This window comes from Notamacropus eugenii, chromosome 2, assembly GCF_028372415.1.
Source record: "Notamacropus eugenii isolate mMacEug1 chromosome 2, mMacEug1.pri_v2, whole genome shotgun sequence".
In the NCBI taxonomy this organism is placed as follows: Eukaryota; Metazoa; Chordata; class Mammalia; order Diprotodontia; family Macropodidae; genus Notamacropus; species Notamacropus eugenii.
This window is the reverse complement of record NC_092873.1, coordinates 101,453,430-101,470,011: the sequence shown is the minus strand read 5'-3', so window position 1 is coordinate 101,470,011 and position 16,582 is coordinate 101,453,430. Positions and strand designations below refer to the sequence as shown.

Below are 16,582 nucleotides of genomic sequence, written 5' to 3'. Positions count from 1 at the left end.
ACCTGGTGGTACAGGGAATAGAGTTCTGGGGATGGAATCAGTTAGAGCTGGGTTCAAATCCAGCCTCAGTTATTCATTAATTGTGTGATCCTTCCTAAGTCCATTATCCTCTTTTTGCCTCAGTTTCCTTAAATGTAAAATGAGGGGCAACAATAGTACCTACTTCCCTGAATTATTGAGAGGATCAAGGAGATAATATTTGCAAAAAGCATTTACCATAGTGCCTGGCTTAAGAACGTATCATATAATGAATTTCCCCTCATTCTACCCTTCCAGAGGTCCTTGGATCATTGAGAACTGCTGGTTTAAATGATTCCTGATGCTTTGTTGGCTATGGATTTTTGCTCTATGGGCCCGTGACATAGCTTACATGGAAAGCTTTCTTAGATATATCTCCCTCTATCTCCCAGGACAAAAATGACAAATGACATGTGATTAGACCATAGGACTTTGGGTCCAACAGGCTTCCCTCGAATTCCCCCAACTCCCTTTACCCAAATTATTTCCCTGAAGATGAAGATAGGATAGATAGGATAGAGAATGGTGAGTGGGAAGAACTTAGGGTAACCAGGAATAAGAGGAAGAAGATGATGAGTCGATGACTCAGTCTCTCCATATCCCACTGGTTCTTCTGGGAGATATAGAGAGAGGACAAGGGAAGAGGCAGTGAGGAGATGGCATGCTCCTCTCCTGGATCATATTCCCAAATAGACCTTGCCAATATAGACCTCCTCAGGAGCTGCCATCCATATGGGCTTATCCTCTGGCACCAGACAGCTTCATTTCCATTTTCCTGAATCCCAAATGAAGTGCTAGGCCCAGGTCTCCTTACCTGCACCCTCTCCCCTATGGCCAGAATTTTTGAATCCTTAAAAATGGGTCAGATATATGTGAGATCAGGAAGGTTATGGTGTAAAACAAACTCCATTAGTGGTTTTAAAGGCCAAGGTTCTTTCTGAGGAAGGTCCCTGGGTCATTCTTGGAGATAGAGCCCTGACCAGTAGAATCCTCCAAACATAAGTACTCTCAGTTTTCTTGTATGAGTCAACAGATCTCCTCCTTCCACTCCTCCCACTTCCCAAACCATAGCTCCCCCCACTCTCTCTTACTTCTTCTTTCTTCTCAAAGACTCAGAATCAGGCAGTGGAGAATCAAGACCAACTCCCTCCTGCCATCCCTCAGCCCAGGACAACATGAAGAGACAATTTCCCATGTTCCCTTCCTCTGGACCCATGGAGGCATGATGGGCCAGGCAGCCCAACTATTGCTGCTTCCTTTGCTGTTAATGGGTAACTGGGAGTGGGGCTTGGTTAGGGAAGGGTTGAAGTGATGACTGAGAGGGATCAGAGGAAGAGAGAGGAGAGTGGCATGAGGAAAAGAAGACAATGTTGTGTGGCTATAAGGGCCTGGGGAGAAATGCGAGCAGCGGTGTGCTGGAGCCAGCTTACTCTGGCTTGAAAGAGCTGATGGCTACATTTCCAGTGAAAGAATTTACATTTTGAAAATTGGCAAGCACTGCATACAAATGAGGAGTTGATTTGTTGTTTGGTTAATTTATTAGAACTAAAAAAAGGAATGGAGAAAAGGTTAATGCAAATTGAATTTTAAAATTTGTCAAGAATAGGTATATATCTATGGATATGTTTGTAAATATAAAGTGAGAGAGAAGAGAGAAGGAAAGATAGATGCAGGACAGAAAAGAAGAGGAAGAGGGACACCAGGAGGGAAAGAAAAAGATTAAAAGAACTGGTTATTAGTTGTTTACTAGTCCACCACTGATTAGGGACTCCCTTGGGTGAGGGATGGCCTCTTTGAGGCATGTTTTCTCAGAAGATATTATTTAAGGAGACCAGCTCCTAGAACCTTGTTCATATACTTCAGTCAAGGAAGAGAGGAGAGTTGGGGAAGATGAGCTGGACTCCCCCTGACCTGATGATCTGCTTTTCAGGGTCACAGGGACAAGTGTTCCAAGTGAAATACCAGGAGGGGCAAACACTCAGAGTCAATTGTAGCTACAAGCCCCAGAAAACTGAGGACAGGTGGAAAACCTGGTGTAAACTGAGAGAGGATGGAGAGGTGTGTGATAGAATAATTACCAAGAAATCAGACTCCTTTATGTTGCCATTTATGGAGCCACGAGCCTCCCTGAAGGATGACACCTCCACTGGTACCATCACCATCACCATGTGTAGCCTCACTGTGGAGGATTCAGGCAGCTATTGGTGTGGAATCTATGACTCTGTCAACGACACTATTGATGTTCTTAGGAAAGTAGGGCTGAAGGTTTCTCCAGGTAAGTCCCTGCCAACTCAATCCCCTTCACCCTCACACCAGGAAATACCTGGTGTGAATATGACTCTGGGCTAGGATGTGAGGTTAAGCTTCCTTGGGGTCTCCAGGGAGAAACTGCTCACCCTCTTTCAGTTCTCCAGCTCCCTGTCCCTTCTTTTTCCACATCCTCTCCTCATTTCCTTCCATTCCAAGGTTTTGATGGCAAGTCATCTTCTGAAGGTGAGGACTTTTCTTATCTGCTCTCATCTCCATGAAGGGCAGACATTTGTCCTGGGGCTTCCAAGTCTTGGGTGTCCAGTGTCACACACTCACACTCATTCATACAAATGCACCTGTGGCTTACACAGGCACAGACACACATAAAGTCCACCTAACATATACCTAGACTCATATAATTGTGGTTTACTGATTTCGGATGGCTGAAGCTCTGGGCCCCAGAGACAAAGGTGAGGGATGTAGTTCCAATGGAGATAATGTTGGAGCAGATCCTGGCAAGTTCTAATAGAAGATCATAGACATATGGTTGAGTATTGGTGAACTTGGTTGTATTTTGAGCCTAAAAGGTCATTCTAACTCTATTAGACTTAGTTCCTCATTTGTAAAATGGGAGGTATAGGGGAGAGGGAAGATACTGTGATAATGAGTGGAGAAAATGTTCTTTGTGAATTATAAATTCTCTGTATCTGGGAATTTTTTGGATTACCTACCTTCTGGACATCCTCACCCTAACTAATGGACGTAGAGAAAGCAATCCATGGGGATATTCTTGGTCAGGTCATCAGAGTGCTTGGGGCTGACAAAGGGGTCTGATGGTAGCCTTAGTAGTAAACCAATAGGATAGAGTACTTGAAAATACATAAGGAATTGGATGTGATAAACGATATTATCCCACAATATGTATGCATGTAATACATAAACTTTTTTCAAGGCCCAGCATTTATTTGGGCCAGCACTGAAGTGTTCTGGCCTCTTCAGGGAAGAGGAGGCAGCTGAGGGTGTACGTTTCAGGCCTAAGTGTTTCCTTCATCTGTTCTTCTTTCAGGCACTATATCAAAGACCACCAAATGTTCTCGACCTACCATTTCTCGACCTGGCATTGAGACACCTCTCACCATTCCCTTGGCCACCAGCAGGTACAACTCCTTTTTAGAGATGTGTCTCAGGAGCTCCCAGTCTCAGCAGTTAACGTTGGGCTCACTTGTGCTGGCCCAGAGTATTAGTCCAAAGGCTCTTTCTAGCCTTCCCTTTTGTATGGGTTAAGAAAAGGCAAACAGAGGGTTTTCCTAGGTCTAATGGAAATATACTTACCAGCTTTCTTGCTTTCCTTCATTTCCAAGTTGAGGATGACTTGGCATCTGATTTCTTTTAGCCCTGGCCTGGCATTTTTTAGCGCTGAACCCACACTGCCTTCTGTCATATGCTAAGCCCTTCACCTCCTGCAACACATTTTTGATAGTAGATATTTTTATCCTACTTCCTCATCTCCAGAAAAAGCAGACAAATCTTCCAATTCCTCTCTGTTAAACATCTCTCTCTTCCTGATAAACTGGGCAGCATTCACTCATGACTGATGGGCAGAGTCTGGCTATGTCACCCCCAGAACCTCTAGTGGCTCCCTATTACTTTCAGGATATAATCCACTGGGTTCCATCAGATACTTTTCAGCCTCTGACTCCAGCCAGCTTTTCTAGATTTCTAAAACTTTGCTGTATTCCACTCCCTCCATGCTCTAGCCAAAGTATTCATTGCTTTTCCTCATACATGACATTCCAGCTCTCATTTCTATATCTGCCCTGGCTCTGTCCCATGCCTCCAATACAATCCATCCTCACCTCCAACTTTAATTATCTGCAGCCTTCCTTTAAGGCTCAACTTAAGCACCTCCTTCTAGGGGAGATTTTCTTCATTCCCCCTCATTATCATTGACTTCTCTAAATATTCCTTTGTGTTTATCTGGTTAGAATATTGTATCTACCTGTTGGTGGATGTGTTGTCATTCCCCCAGAACACAGGCAGCTTCTTGCAATATGAGATCCCTTCATTTCTATCCTTTCCCAACATCCATTGCAGGTCCTTTCTCTGAGCAGGCCTTTAATTCCTTAATGCTCCTGGATTCATTGAGAGCCTCAGCCCTGCTCTGGGCCCCTGTGACAAGAGAAAACTAAACAAACACAAATCAAATGTTCATGTACCCTGACATTTGGAGAATTGGTGCCCAGGATTCCTACTGAAGGATGTCTTGTATTTCCTCTCTCTTCCCTTCACTCTCCTTGATGTCTTGCCTTGAATGTCCCCTTTGTTCTTTTATTTTCTGAAGCCTCCAGTCTGTTAGTGTTCCCTGGAGGTCCCAGGGAGTCCTCATCTTCTTCACCCTTAATCCATTAACCCTTTGCAGTAGGCATTATATATCAATGGAAACAGTACCTGATGAGGATTCCATCAGTAAGTCAACCAGGAGATAATCAGCAGCGGGAATGTAGGGAATGACTACAGGTGGGGCTAAGGCTTAGACCTAAGGAGTCACTCACCCCACCACAACACTGTTATATTTCTTCTATTTGTATATTCCTTGTGCCTATATCTCATTTTTCGTGTTTCCTTCCTCCCGTAGGCCACCACACTCTTCCATTTTCTTCAATTCCCCAGTTATTCAAGTACTATGTGGCCTCATTGTGACCAAAGTTCTAGTCTTCACAGCTCTGGTTGTTTTCCTGGCCAGGTGCACAGGCCTAGGTGAGTAGGGACCCTCAATCTGACTTTACTTTCAATGTACCAGGAAGCATGACCTTTTCATTCCTCAGACAGAAGCAGCTCCCTGAGCCCCAAGATCTGAAGGAAAGATGCCTGGGAATTTCTAAAAGCCTCATTCTTAGGACCAGACCCTGAGGTGGCATGATTGAGAATTCCTTGAAAAACCAACAGTGATAAACAAAGTGGAGGAAATGTCATCCTCTAATTAAGTAACTATTTCTGGCATTGACCTGAAGGCTATGAGATGGTGTTCATAGGGAGAGCTGGCAGGAGACACACTTGTGTTCTCAAAGGAGAGGGAAGAACTTGGGATAATGAAGGAGGGAAAATGGTAGCTTGGTTGTTTATTTTTTCTGCCATTGATTCTGCCCCTAGGGCTGGGATCTGTACCTAGACATCTGTTGTGGGTGAATTTGAGTGAAAACTGAAAACAAGAGTTGTCACACATGGGTTGAAAAAAGAATAATTTCAGGCTTTAGACAATAGGGAAAGATTTATCAACTGAACTTTCTCTTCTTTCCTCAGGGAAAAAGAGGAGCCAATCTGAGCTTTCTCAGGATCAAAATGACAGGAAATGAAATGAATTCATTGCAGTGTACATCTCAGCCTGATGCATGTTTCTGCCATCCTGAGCCTGGCCCAGGCCACAGGCAACATGGAGACCATCAGGACAGGAAATCCAGCCACTATCCCCATGCTAATTCCCTGCCACATCCTTGAAACCCTTTGCCTGCCCTTTTAGCTCTGAGTGGATCTCAGAGCTCATCTCCTTTTTTCTCTTATGATGAGAACCATCCCCATATCTTTTCCTGACAATTTTGTTGTTCTATAGATGGGACAGTCTCTTTCTCTGAGCCTTTAGAATGGCTCCTCATTGAATTTGAAATAAAGTTCAAATCCCTGGTACTCAAGACCTTTCACAGGATGGCCTTCAATTATTGATCCATTCTTCTTTCTCACTCTTTCCTTGGCCCTATGGCCAGGTTAGGCTCTTCATGCTTTCTAGAACACCATATAAAATTGAAATATAAATGAGGACCACTAACCTGTACATTACAGTCACTCTGAGCTATGTTTGACTTCTAAAAAGCATCTAGTAATACTATCTGCATTATATATTATATTTATTGTATCTATTTCTCAATTATGTTTTAATATGGTTAAGATGCATTTGATAACATTGTGGGTGGCGTGCAGTCACATCTATTCCAGAACAGGGTCACATTCTGCCTTCTGCCTTATTCCTTCCTATTTTGCCTGCTTCTAATATCCTGCTCCCTGGCTTCCTATTTATTCCTATTTATTCACTAGAACCTTTTAGAACCTTTTGGGGCAGCTAGGTAGTGCAGTGGATATAGAATCAGTGCAAGAGTCAGGAGGACCTGAGTTCAAATCTCACCTCAGACACTTGACACTCACTAGCTGTGTGACCTTGGGCAAGTCACGTAACCCCAATTGCCTCCTCCTGGGTCATCTCCAGTCACCCTGATGAATATGTGGTCACTGGATTCAGATGACTCTAGAGGAGAAGTGAGGCTGGTGACCTGCACAGCCTTCCCTCACTCAAAACAAAGTTAAGTGCAAGTCATGTCATTATTTCTCTGACAGCATGGTCTTCGGCAACAAAGGATGAATACACCTTTTAGAAATCCTAACTCCTTGAAGACCTATGTAATCCTCCAACCAGATTTGAGGCCCCTCTTTTTGGAAACCACAACCTTCTATTTTTCTTTTCACAACATTTATCACTTCCCCTCTTGTACTCTCCTGATATGGGCTCTTATAAACTAGAGGATCTCACCCTGGTATATATGACCTCTTTTACAAATATTTTGAAAAGTAGTTCCAATAGAATTGATTTTGAGGCAGCTAGGTGACACAGTTGATGAAGCACTGCACTTGGAATCAGGAAGACACCTCTTCTGCGTTCAAATCTGGTCTCAGACACTTATTACCTCAAGGATCTTGGACAAGTCACAACCCTATTTTCTTCTTTCCTCGTCTGAAAAACAAATAGGTGAAGGAAATGGGAAACCACTCCCATATCTTTAGTTGATATTTACCTGTATCTTTACCAAACTTGGTAACAAAGAATTGGAAATGACAGAAAATGACTAAACAATATTTGTCCCAGAGGTATTGTTTTTCTTCTTATCTAGAAGGTGAGTTCAGGTGAGGGGAGAGAGTGGAAAGCAGGCAGGAGCATGAGGGCATAGATTTTTGTTACTTAAAATAAATGATGTATTTTTAATAAATAAAAGAGAACAAGGACATCTTTGAAAGAGAGATCTGACCATGGAAGAGATGTCCTGTGTATATCTGGAGGTGGGCTTTGAAATTTTAGGGATCTCAGCATGATTTTACTATCTCCTGTTTTGTCAAGTTATTATTCTCTGAATTGGATAATGTTATGAAATATGTCTTTTGATAAAAGATGTGGAGGACTTGGGACAAGTCACAAATAAACAGAGAATTGTGAGTCTCATAAATCTATTGGCTAAGCTGAATCTATTATCTTGTAAAACTCCAGTAGTCCTAGCACACAGGCACACACACATCATACATGCATGCACACATTTATGGATTCATTCATTTCTACATTCCATTGCTACCACACAATAGCAATCCTTTCTCAGGGTACCCAGACAAGTAACCAACCCCATGAAGAACAAAACAACTCCTGAGCACTGGGATCTCTGATACAATGGCATTCACAAGACATCTTTGATTGAATCCCTTTTGAGAGCTATGGAGAATTTCATAAAAGCTTCTCCCCTCCTTTCTCCTAAAGGATGAGTGTATATTAGAAAGAATTGCATATTACAGAGTATATATTACAGAGAGTGTATATTACAGAGAATTTTTGAGGGCATCTGGGGGTTAATATAAGAGATAATAAAGAAGAGACTGTCCCACTGCAGAGTCAAGGAAATAAAAAAAAGAGGAGGGAGACAGATGCATTGATTACTTGAGGGGGGTGATCAGTAGATCAAGAAGACAATTGTAGGAGTTTGTTCTGGAGTATCCCTTACCAACCAAGAGTAGGGATAGGACTATACAGATTAGCCCATAAAGTACAGGCTGAACTCTCTTGGTAACTTCTGGGGAAACATGAAAAAATAGAAGGAATAGACACTTGGGGATGATACAGTCTCAGTGAGAGTCCATTTCTTTGTTGTCTACCATCCCAAACATCATGGTTACAGCAAAATGGGGGTGGGGATCAGATGTATCAAAGGTCTACGTCTCTATTGGGCAATGTCATTTGACACAGCAGGTAGATGTGAAACACTGCACATGTAACTGTGGGCACAACTGATTAGTTTGAGTTATGGTCATTCAATTGAAAGGAGAGCAGGCTGTACTGATGATAGCACTGGGGAGCAAAGTCAGAAGAGGCATTAATCAGGCCTCTCAGGGTCTTTCACTATTCAGCTGATTGATCTCTTTTCCCATAGAGATGAATGTGATGATGGCCCAGAGGTATTGGGTTCCTACTTGTGGGACTTAACCAGATGAACATCCTAAGAGCTCATCCCAGCCTGAGTTTTTTATCACTATTAAGAGAATAGGGTGTGACTGGTCCCTAAATTCAGCCTCATGTTTGCATATGTCTATGTGGTGCGCAGGTTCCCAAGGTCAGGAGACTACTTGTGCAGAGGGTTAGTTCTCACCACAGACCCAAGACCTGATACAGAAACAACTTAAAGAATAGTTGAATTACCAAATCACCTAGTGGGTTCAAGCTTAGAGCATTGCCCTAACTGACCTCCTATGCCCACAGTTCTCCAATGTTTTGGTTACAAGACCCATTTACACTAATCAAAATCATTGATTATACCAAAGGGTTTTTGTTTGTGGGGGCTCTATTTATCCATGTTTACTGTATTATAAATAAGAATTGGTAATATTTTAAAATATTTATTAATTCATTTGAAGAAATAATAATAGCCTATTACATGTCAATATCTTTTTTAAATGAAAAAATGCTTTCTCAAACGAAACAGAATTATTGAGAAGAATGGCATTATTTTGCATCTTCCTGCAAAGCTTCTCAAAGTCAGAATTAATTGAAGATAGTTGGATGGTCCTATCTGATTCTGCATTCAGTCTATTGTTTTCATTGGAAGGTATGGAAAAACTTTGGCCTTACTCCAGGATAAAAATAGTTTTAACCTAGCAGATATTCTAAAAGTGTCTCAGGTACTCTAAAGGGTTCTTCAATCACACTTTGAAAACCTCTGGATTTGATGGTCTCTGTGCTTTCCTTCATTTCTTGACCTATGTTCTATGACCCTGGAAATTGCTCTCCAGACCTGAGCAGACCAATGGGAGATTAATCTCTGATTAGATTACAGGATTGTGTGTTCAATATTCAATCCTCCCCTTGTTCCTAACCTTCCTTAGTTAAATGCCTACTTTGTAGCTGGAAAAAGGACTAAGGCTGAGTGGGGAGGATCTAGTGTGAGCAGAAAAAATTAGAGAAGAGGAAGTCTCTCATTTGGCATTGGCCCCTCCTAGCCATAGGGAGAGGTTAATGGAAGAGATAGTGAGGAAATCTAGGAGACCTCATCTGCTTCTGCCAAAGATCTCCTTTCTAAGATCTCCTTCCTAATATACCCTCATATCCCTAGAATCTGCTGTTCATCTGAAGTGCTCCCTATCATACCAGACAATTCCATTTCCATTTGCCTGAGTCCTGATTGAATCCCAGCCTCAATTCCAGCATCTTTGCCTACTCATTCTCTTTTCAAACCCCAGAATCCTTGGATTCCTTCACACAGGGTTCATGGGTGAGAGAACAAAAAATCAGTGCAATAAGACAAGATAAACTTCTAGTTTTCTCCTTTTACAGGCTCAAGGAAGAACTGTCGATCACCATTGGGTTTAGGTAGGTAGAGTCAATATGGCAGACTAGGAGGAAGCCAGACAGACAAGTTCACCTCCACAAAATTCCTCTAAAACACCTAGAAAAGGCAGCAGACTGATTCCTGATGGAGAAATTCAGAGCATGTCACATTGAATCATTTATCCATCTCTGGTTAGGCCAGAAAGACAGGCAGAGAGGGCTGTATATATTGGGGATGGGATTGGACCAGAACACTCCCGTCCCCAGGAACAGCCTGTGCACCAGGTCAAAAGGCTATCCTATATTCACACCAATGTATGTGAGACCAAGAGCAAGGCACTGTAGTAAGGACAAGTGCCAAGATCTAACTATGTTGCCCATTTACCAAGTATAAGAATAATGATGTGTTGGTACAACTGATTCAGGGACATTTCTGTTATTCTAATAATTACTGCAAGTAAGTCAGAAATATCTTTAGTTTGGTTTAGGAAAGAGAATTTAACACAATCTATTTTCTCAAAGGGGTATAACTTATGAAATGAAAGTCCATTCCATTATAAACGCATTTTATTATGAAGAACTTATTGATTTATACTACTTTGAAATGAATTACTTAAGTATCCTCCCCAGTGTTTTATTGCAATTGGAGTAAAGTCAGCTACTTATAAGTAAATTCATTTCTGTAATTATTGAACCCAGGAGTGGAAAGCTTCCACGTGCAAGAATGTTGTTCCTCAATAGTGTTTGCTCGTCCTGAAGAAATTGGAATCAGAGTGGAAACTGTTAAGAAAGTAACAACATCCGATAATCCTGTATGTCAAATATAAGTTATTCTAATAGGGCTCTTGGTTTCTTTTTTTTTTTTTACTTTTCCAGATTTTCATATTATTTTTATTTATTTTGATGCTTTTCATATTTAGGTCCTGCATATTGAATTTGGTTGTCAGATTTATATTTTCTAGACTATAGGTCATTCACCTACACTTAGTAGTGAACAGTGGATACCAACCCATACCCATCCACCATCCCCTGCATATGGTCTGTGCTAAGTTCTGGAATCATTGATGAAGGGACAGCTCTCAGCTCCTTAACCACCTGAAGAAGTTCTCGGAAATGATCCCTCCTCCCTTTATCCACCCAAATGATTTTGGATGCCATATTGCTTGAGGGGGGAGTTATGGGGGCACCAATGTTAGCAAGAATTGCATTCTTAGCAACATTTGAGTCATCACCAAGGCAATGAGGAACACCTCTAGTCCAAGATAAATATGTTCTAATCAATGAATGCCTTTCCTAGACAGGATGTTGGACAGTAACTGACTGAAGGAACTTTCCCTAAGTGAATGCCTACACAGTAATGTCAAGGACTGTCTTTTAGGTGAATTTATAATATAGAGAGGTTCATAATAATATCATTATCATACATTAATGCCCCACCAGTGGGCTTTTCTGCATACATTAAGGGTAGCTGCATGCACAATTCTACTTTGTCTTTGTGTATGTTTCAGTAACCAGGGGATTGTGCTTGAACTACATGCAGTACCTTTGGATCAAATCCAGGATATTTGGTGGTACTTTCTAGTCTATAAAAATCCCCATTTTGTTTTGCTAAGATGCTGGTTGTTCTCAGGAGCCTAGCCTTCTGGACAGCATAATCCTCAAGTCCTTGGCTTGGATTGGTGATGGTCTGAGTCTGTGAATTCTTTTGAGGTGACCTCAAAACACACCTTGAAATTGCAACTTTCAGTACTTCACATAGTTCTTTAATTATAACTTAAGAACTTACTTTTCCATCACAGCTCCATTTGACTTTGACTCCAGAGAATATCAGGCTTCCTCTCAGGAAAAGCTAATCACCTGAGATTTCATCACTAGGAAGCAAGATTCAGGCTTTGATAGTCTTCATCTCCACAGTTTATCCTCAATGGCCTCTTTCCTTTAATTGGTTGACAGGAGTGCTGTGCATCAAACTCCTCTCAATGCCTTCCTTTAAAGAGTACTCCCAGCATTGCTAATACCCCTTTCTGATTTCTTTTTTGTGTGCTCTCTCCTCCTCTAAGATTGTAATATTCTGGTGAATAAACGTTAGCTCAGAAGATCTGACACCTGGAAAGGCACGTAGCTTAAAAGATCAATGACTCCTACTGCATGCTAGACCATGGTCAACATCTTGACTTATGTCTTGCCAATGGACTCCTATGACCCTGAAGGAGAGAGTGAGGCTGCTAAGTTTGAGCAGCTCTCCCTCACTTAAATCCAATCCACTCACAAGGTAATATGTCATGCTCATGATGACATTTTTCCTCTTTGAGACCAAAGGATGAAAAAGAAACAACAAACTCTTTGTGGTCAAGAACTGTCTCTTTTTCCTTTTAGTAGCTCCAACACTTAGTATGTTGCCCAGCATACAGTAGGTACTTGATAAATGTTTATTGAATTAAGTTGAAATTGAATAAGCAGTTGCCATAGGATGCACTTACGAAATGCTTGCTCACTGACTTACTAACACATCATTCTTCAACTATTAACTCAGAAGGAGTCCCTCTTCCCATTATACAGGATCTATCTAGACCAGGCACTTCCCTTCTTCTGGAGTAGAAACATCTACAGCTGTTCTATTCTATTGAAAGAATTCTCCCCCATCCATAAATAAATAAAGAACTCATTTCTAAGGGATAAAAAGTTACCCCTGTCTTTTCTTGAAGCCCATAACCCTCCCATGAGGAATGGGCCAGGACCAGTCTCCTATTGCATGGTCTTTGAATCCAGGAACTACAATGTATTAGAAAGAACATTTTCCTGAGAGCTGGGAGACCTCAGATCTAACCACATATTTGCTTCTGATTGGTTTGGAAATTTGCCTGACTCCTCTGAACCTCTGTTTCCTTACCTTTCAAATGAGATAAACTTGATCAGTCATTTTCCACTTGTAGGCTGTGTGTGGAGCCCAGCAATTATACCAGGAGAGCCATCTGAATAAAGAACCCCACTGTAAAAAATAAAATACAAAAATCTCACATATTTTCTATAGAGAGAATCAGTAATATGTCTCCAACACACATCTAGCTTTTGTATCAGACATAGCCTGCTAACAGGAGGGTGGTCAAGATAGCCTTTGGGATGACTTTTCCTTCTGTGGCTAATTGCCCTCTCTCCCCTCCCCCACTGATGAATGGTAGAACCCGGAAATCACATCTGAAATTCTACCAAAGATAGCTTTTATCTCCCTTTATAAGCACTTATGTGAGTGTAGTTCAAAACTTTGACAAGAATACCAATAGGCTCCTTCCTCACTCTTCCCATAAATTTCTCCCATTTCTGGTAGAGAGTATATCTGAGATACTGAATAAGTCACCTTTGATACAATCATCTACTTTACTTTATGATACTTTACATTAATTCACAAGACAGCAGGATGGATTAGCCCAATGTCATCATTGTGAAGTTTGGCTGGCAGAAGCATTCATGGAGCCTCATGACATCTGCTGCTATGCAGGTCTCTGGTCTGTCTTGTCTCAGGAAGATCACATGACCAAGGCCCAGCTTTCTTTCTTCTCCTACATAGAACATGACAAGACTGAGGATCATACCACCTGGCCTCACCTTATGTTTTTATCATCTTTAAGAATAATGGATGTTCTCACTGCTCCCTGACATCACTCTCAAACCTCGAGATCTCTGTGAGCTGGACAGATTCCAAAGGTCAGGAGACTGCATATGCAGAGATGTAGTTCTCACCATTTTGTCAGGAATTTATTCAGGAAAAGTTCTAAAAATGTACAGATGGACAAATGACTTCTGAATTTTCTCCAAACTGAACTCTTAAACCAATGTTTCTTGAAATGTTTGGTTTCCAGATTCCAATATAGTCTTAAAAATTACTGAGAATCTCAATATGCTTTTGTGTATGAGATACAGCTACAGTTTTTTTTATCATATTAAAAATTAAAACTGATAAGTTTGATTAATCTATTCACTGATTGATCTAACTAAAATAATAGTAAACATATTATATGTTAATTCAAAATTTAAAACACTTTTTTAAAAAACATCATTGAGAAGAGTTTTATGTAACTGTGGAAATCTCTTCATTCTTTGGCTTAGTAGGACAAAGCTAGATTCTCCTGTATCCTCTGCATTTGATCTCTTCCAATTGGTTATTTTAGCTGACGTACACTAAGATAGTTGGGAAAGGGAGATATTTTTAAAGAGGCAAATAGAGACTTATTACAATTATATAAATAGTTATGACCTATAAAGAGACTCTAAAAGAGGCTGAGGGCTGAAAGGTACCTGGTGGTACAGGGAATAGAATTCTGGGGATGGAATCAGTTAGATATTTATTAGTTGTGTGATACTGACTAAGGCCTTAATCCTCTTTTTGGCTCAGTTTCCTCTACTGTAAAATGAGGGGCCACAATGGTACCTACTTCTCTGAGCTACTGTGAGGGTCAAGGAGTTAATATTCACAAAAAATATTTACCGGCCCCCGCCGCCCCATCCCGCCTTTTCCTCCTCCTCCTCCTCCTCCTGGGAGCTGCCGCTCCGCCGCCTCCGCCTTCCCGCGCAGCCTGTGGGCGCCTCTGCGGCCTGGGGTGTGCCCGGGGAGCCTGGGGGTGCCGGGGGGGACCCGGGAGGAGGCAGCGCAGATCCAGGAGCCTCGAGCGCAACTGACTGACCTCTCACTGACTTCATACAATGAAAGCCACGGAGGATCAGGTTGTTCAGGAAGAACAAGGATTGCTGGATGATGAGGAATCATTGTTTCAAGACATTGACCTGTTACAAAAGCATGGCATTAATGTGGCTGATATCAAGAAAATGAAGTCAGCGGGGATCTGCACGGTCAAGGGGATCCAGATGACCACCAGAAGGGCCCTGTGCAACATCAAAGGCCTCTCAGAAGCCAAAGTGGACAAAATTAAAGAGGCAGCCAACAAACTCATTGAGCCAGGGTTCCTGACTGCCTTTGAGTACAGCGAGAAGAGGAAGATGGTTTTCCACATCACCTCTGGAAGCCAGGAGTTTGATAAGCTGCTGGGGGGCGGCATTGAAAGCATGGCGATTACAGAAGCTTTTGGGGAATTTCGAACAGGAAAAACCCAACTTTCTCACACTTTCTGTGTGACAGCTCAGCTTCCAGGAGCTGGAGGCTACCCAGGAGGAAAGGTGATCTTCGTTGATACGGAAAATACTTTTCGTCCAGACCGTCTTCGAGACATCGCTGACCGCTTTAACGTAGACCATGATGCTGTCCTGGACAACGTACTCTATGCCCGCGCTTATACCAGTGAGCATCAGATGGAGCTGCTGGACTACGTGGCTGCCAAGTTCCATGAGGAGGCCGGCATCTTCAAGCTTCTGATCATCGATTCAATCATGGCGCTCTTCCGCGTGGACTTCAGTGGCTGGGGCGAGTTAGCAGAGCGGCAGCAGAAACTGGCCCAGATGCTGTCTCAGCTTCAGAAAATATCAGAAGAATACAACGTGGCTGTGTTTGTGACCAATCAGATGACTGCTGATCCCGGGGCAACCATGACTTTTCAGGCAGACCCTAAATAGCCTATCGGGGGCCACATTCTGGCCCATGCTTCAACGACAAGGATCTGCTTGCGAAAGGGAAGGGGAGAGCTTCGCATTGCCAAAATTTATGACAGCCCTGAGATGCCTGAAAATGAAGCCACCTTCGCAATAACAGCAGGAGGAATTGGGGATGCCAAGAAGTAGGTGGAGAATGGGTGCAGATTGGGATGGCAAAACAGGCTCCATCAGGCCTGAAGAAAGGGAAGAAAATCAGATTCAGAGCGTGAAAACAGGCTTGGTTTTTTTTTTCACATGATTCAGAGTGTTGACTAATGGGAAGGGGGTAAAAGATAAAAATGATTCCTTGCCTTTTAAAAAATAAAAAATAAAAAATATTTACCATAGTGCCTGTATCATAGTAGGCAGCATATAATGCTTTTCCTCTTAATTTCCTTGTCCAGAGGTCCTTGGACCATTGAGAATTACTGGTTTAAATGGTTACTGAGGCTTCAATGGCTATGGATTTATGTTCCACTGGCGCATAACATGGCTTACATGGAAAACTATCTTGGGTATATCTCCCTCTATCCCCCAGAGCAATAATGACAAATAATATGTGATTAGAGCCCAGGAATTTGGGTCCAACAGTCTTCCCTCCCATTCTCCCAACTCCCTTTAATCAAATCACTTTCTTGAGGATGCAGAAAGGATAGAAAATGGAGGGTGGGAAGGACTTAAGGTGACTAGGAAGAAAAGTGAGTGTCTCTGGTTCCACTGGTTCCTCTTGGACATAGGAACAGGATAAGTGAAGATACAGTAAGGAGATGGCATGCTCTCCTGGAAGTTCTTCCTAAATAGACCCCACAATATAAACCCCTCAGTGACTGCCATCCATCTGAAGCTGTCTTCTCAGATCAGACAGCTCCATTTCCATTTGCCTGAATCCTGATGAAGTCCTAGGCCCAGTTCTCCTTAATATCACCCTCTCCCTTCAGCCCAGGATCTTTGGATACCTAACCGTAAGACAGATGTGTGTGAGATCAGAAAGCCTAAGATATGAAACAAGCTGTATTAGTGGTTGTAAGGGTCAAGGCTCTTCCTGAGGAGGGTCCCTAGGTCATCCATGGGGTCAGAGCCATGACAAGTGGAATATCCCACACATAGGTG

The 16,582-nt window shown here is 42.2% G+C and overlaps 1 protein-coding gene and 1 pseudogene across 1 annotated transcript; both read left to right on the top strand.

Moving 5' to 3' along the window:
- Positions 1-964: 964 nt before the first annotated feature.
- LOC140526107 (natural cytotoxicity triggering receptor 2-like) lies at positions 965-5,956 on the top strand. The gene is made up of 5 exons (XM_072642045.1): positions 965-1,289; positions 1,949-2,293; positions 3,335-3,425; positions 4,904-5,025; positions 5,569-5,956. The coding sequence occupies exons 1-5, from the start codon at positions 1,040-1,042 to the stop codon at positions 5,619-5,621; spliced, it is 861 nt and encodes a 286-aa protein (XP_072498146.1). The 5' UTR covers positions 965-1,039; the 3' UTR covers positions 5,622-5,956.
- Positions 5,957-14,590: 8,634 nt separating this feature from the next.
- LOC140526106 (meiotic recombination protein DMC1/LIM15 homolog pseudogene) lies at positions 14,591-15,454 on the top strand (annotated as a pseudogene).
- The last annotated feature ends 1,128 nt before the right edge of the window (positions 15,455-16,582 follow it).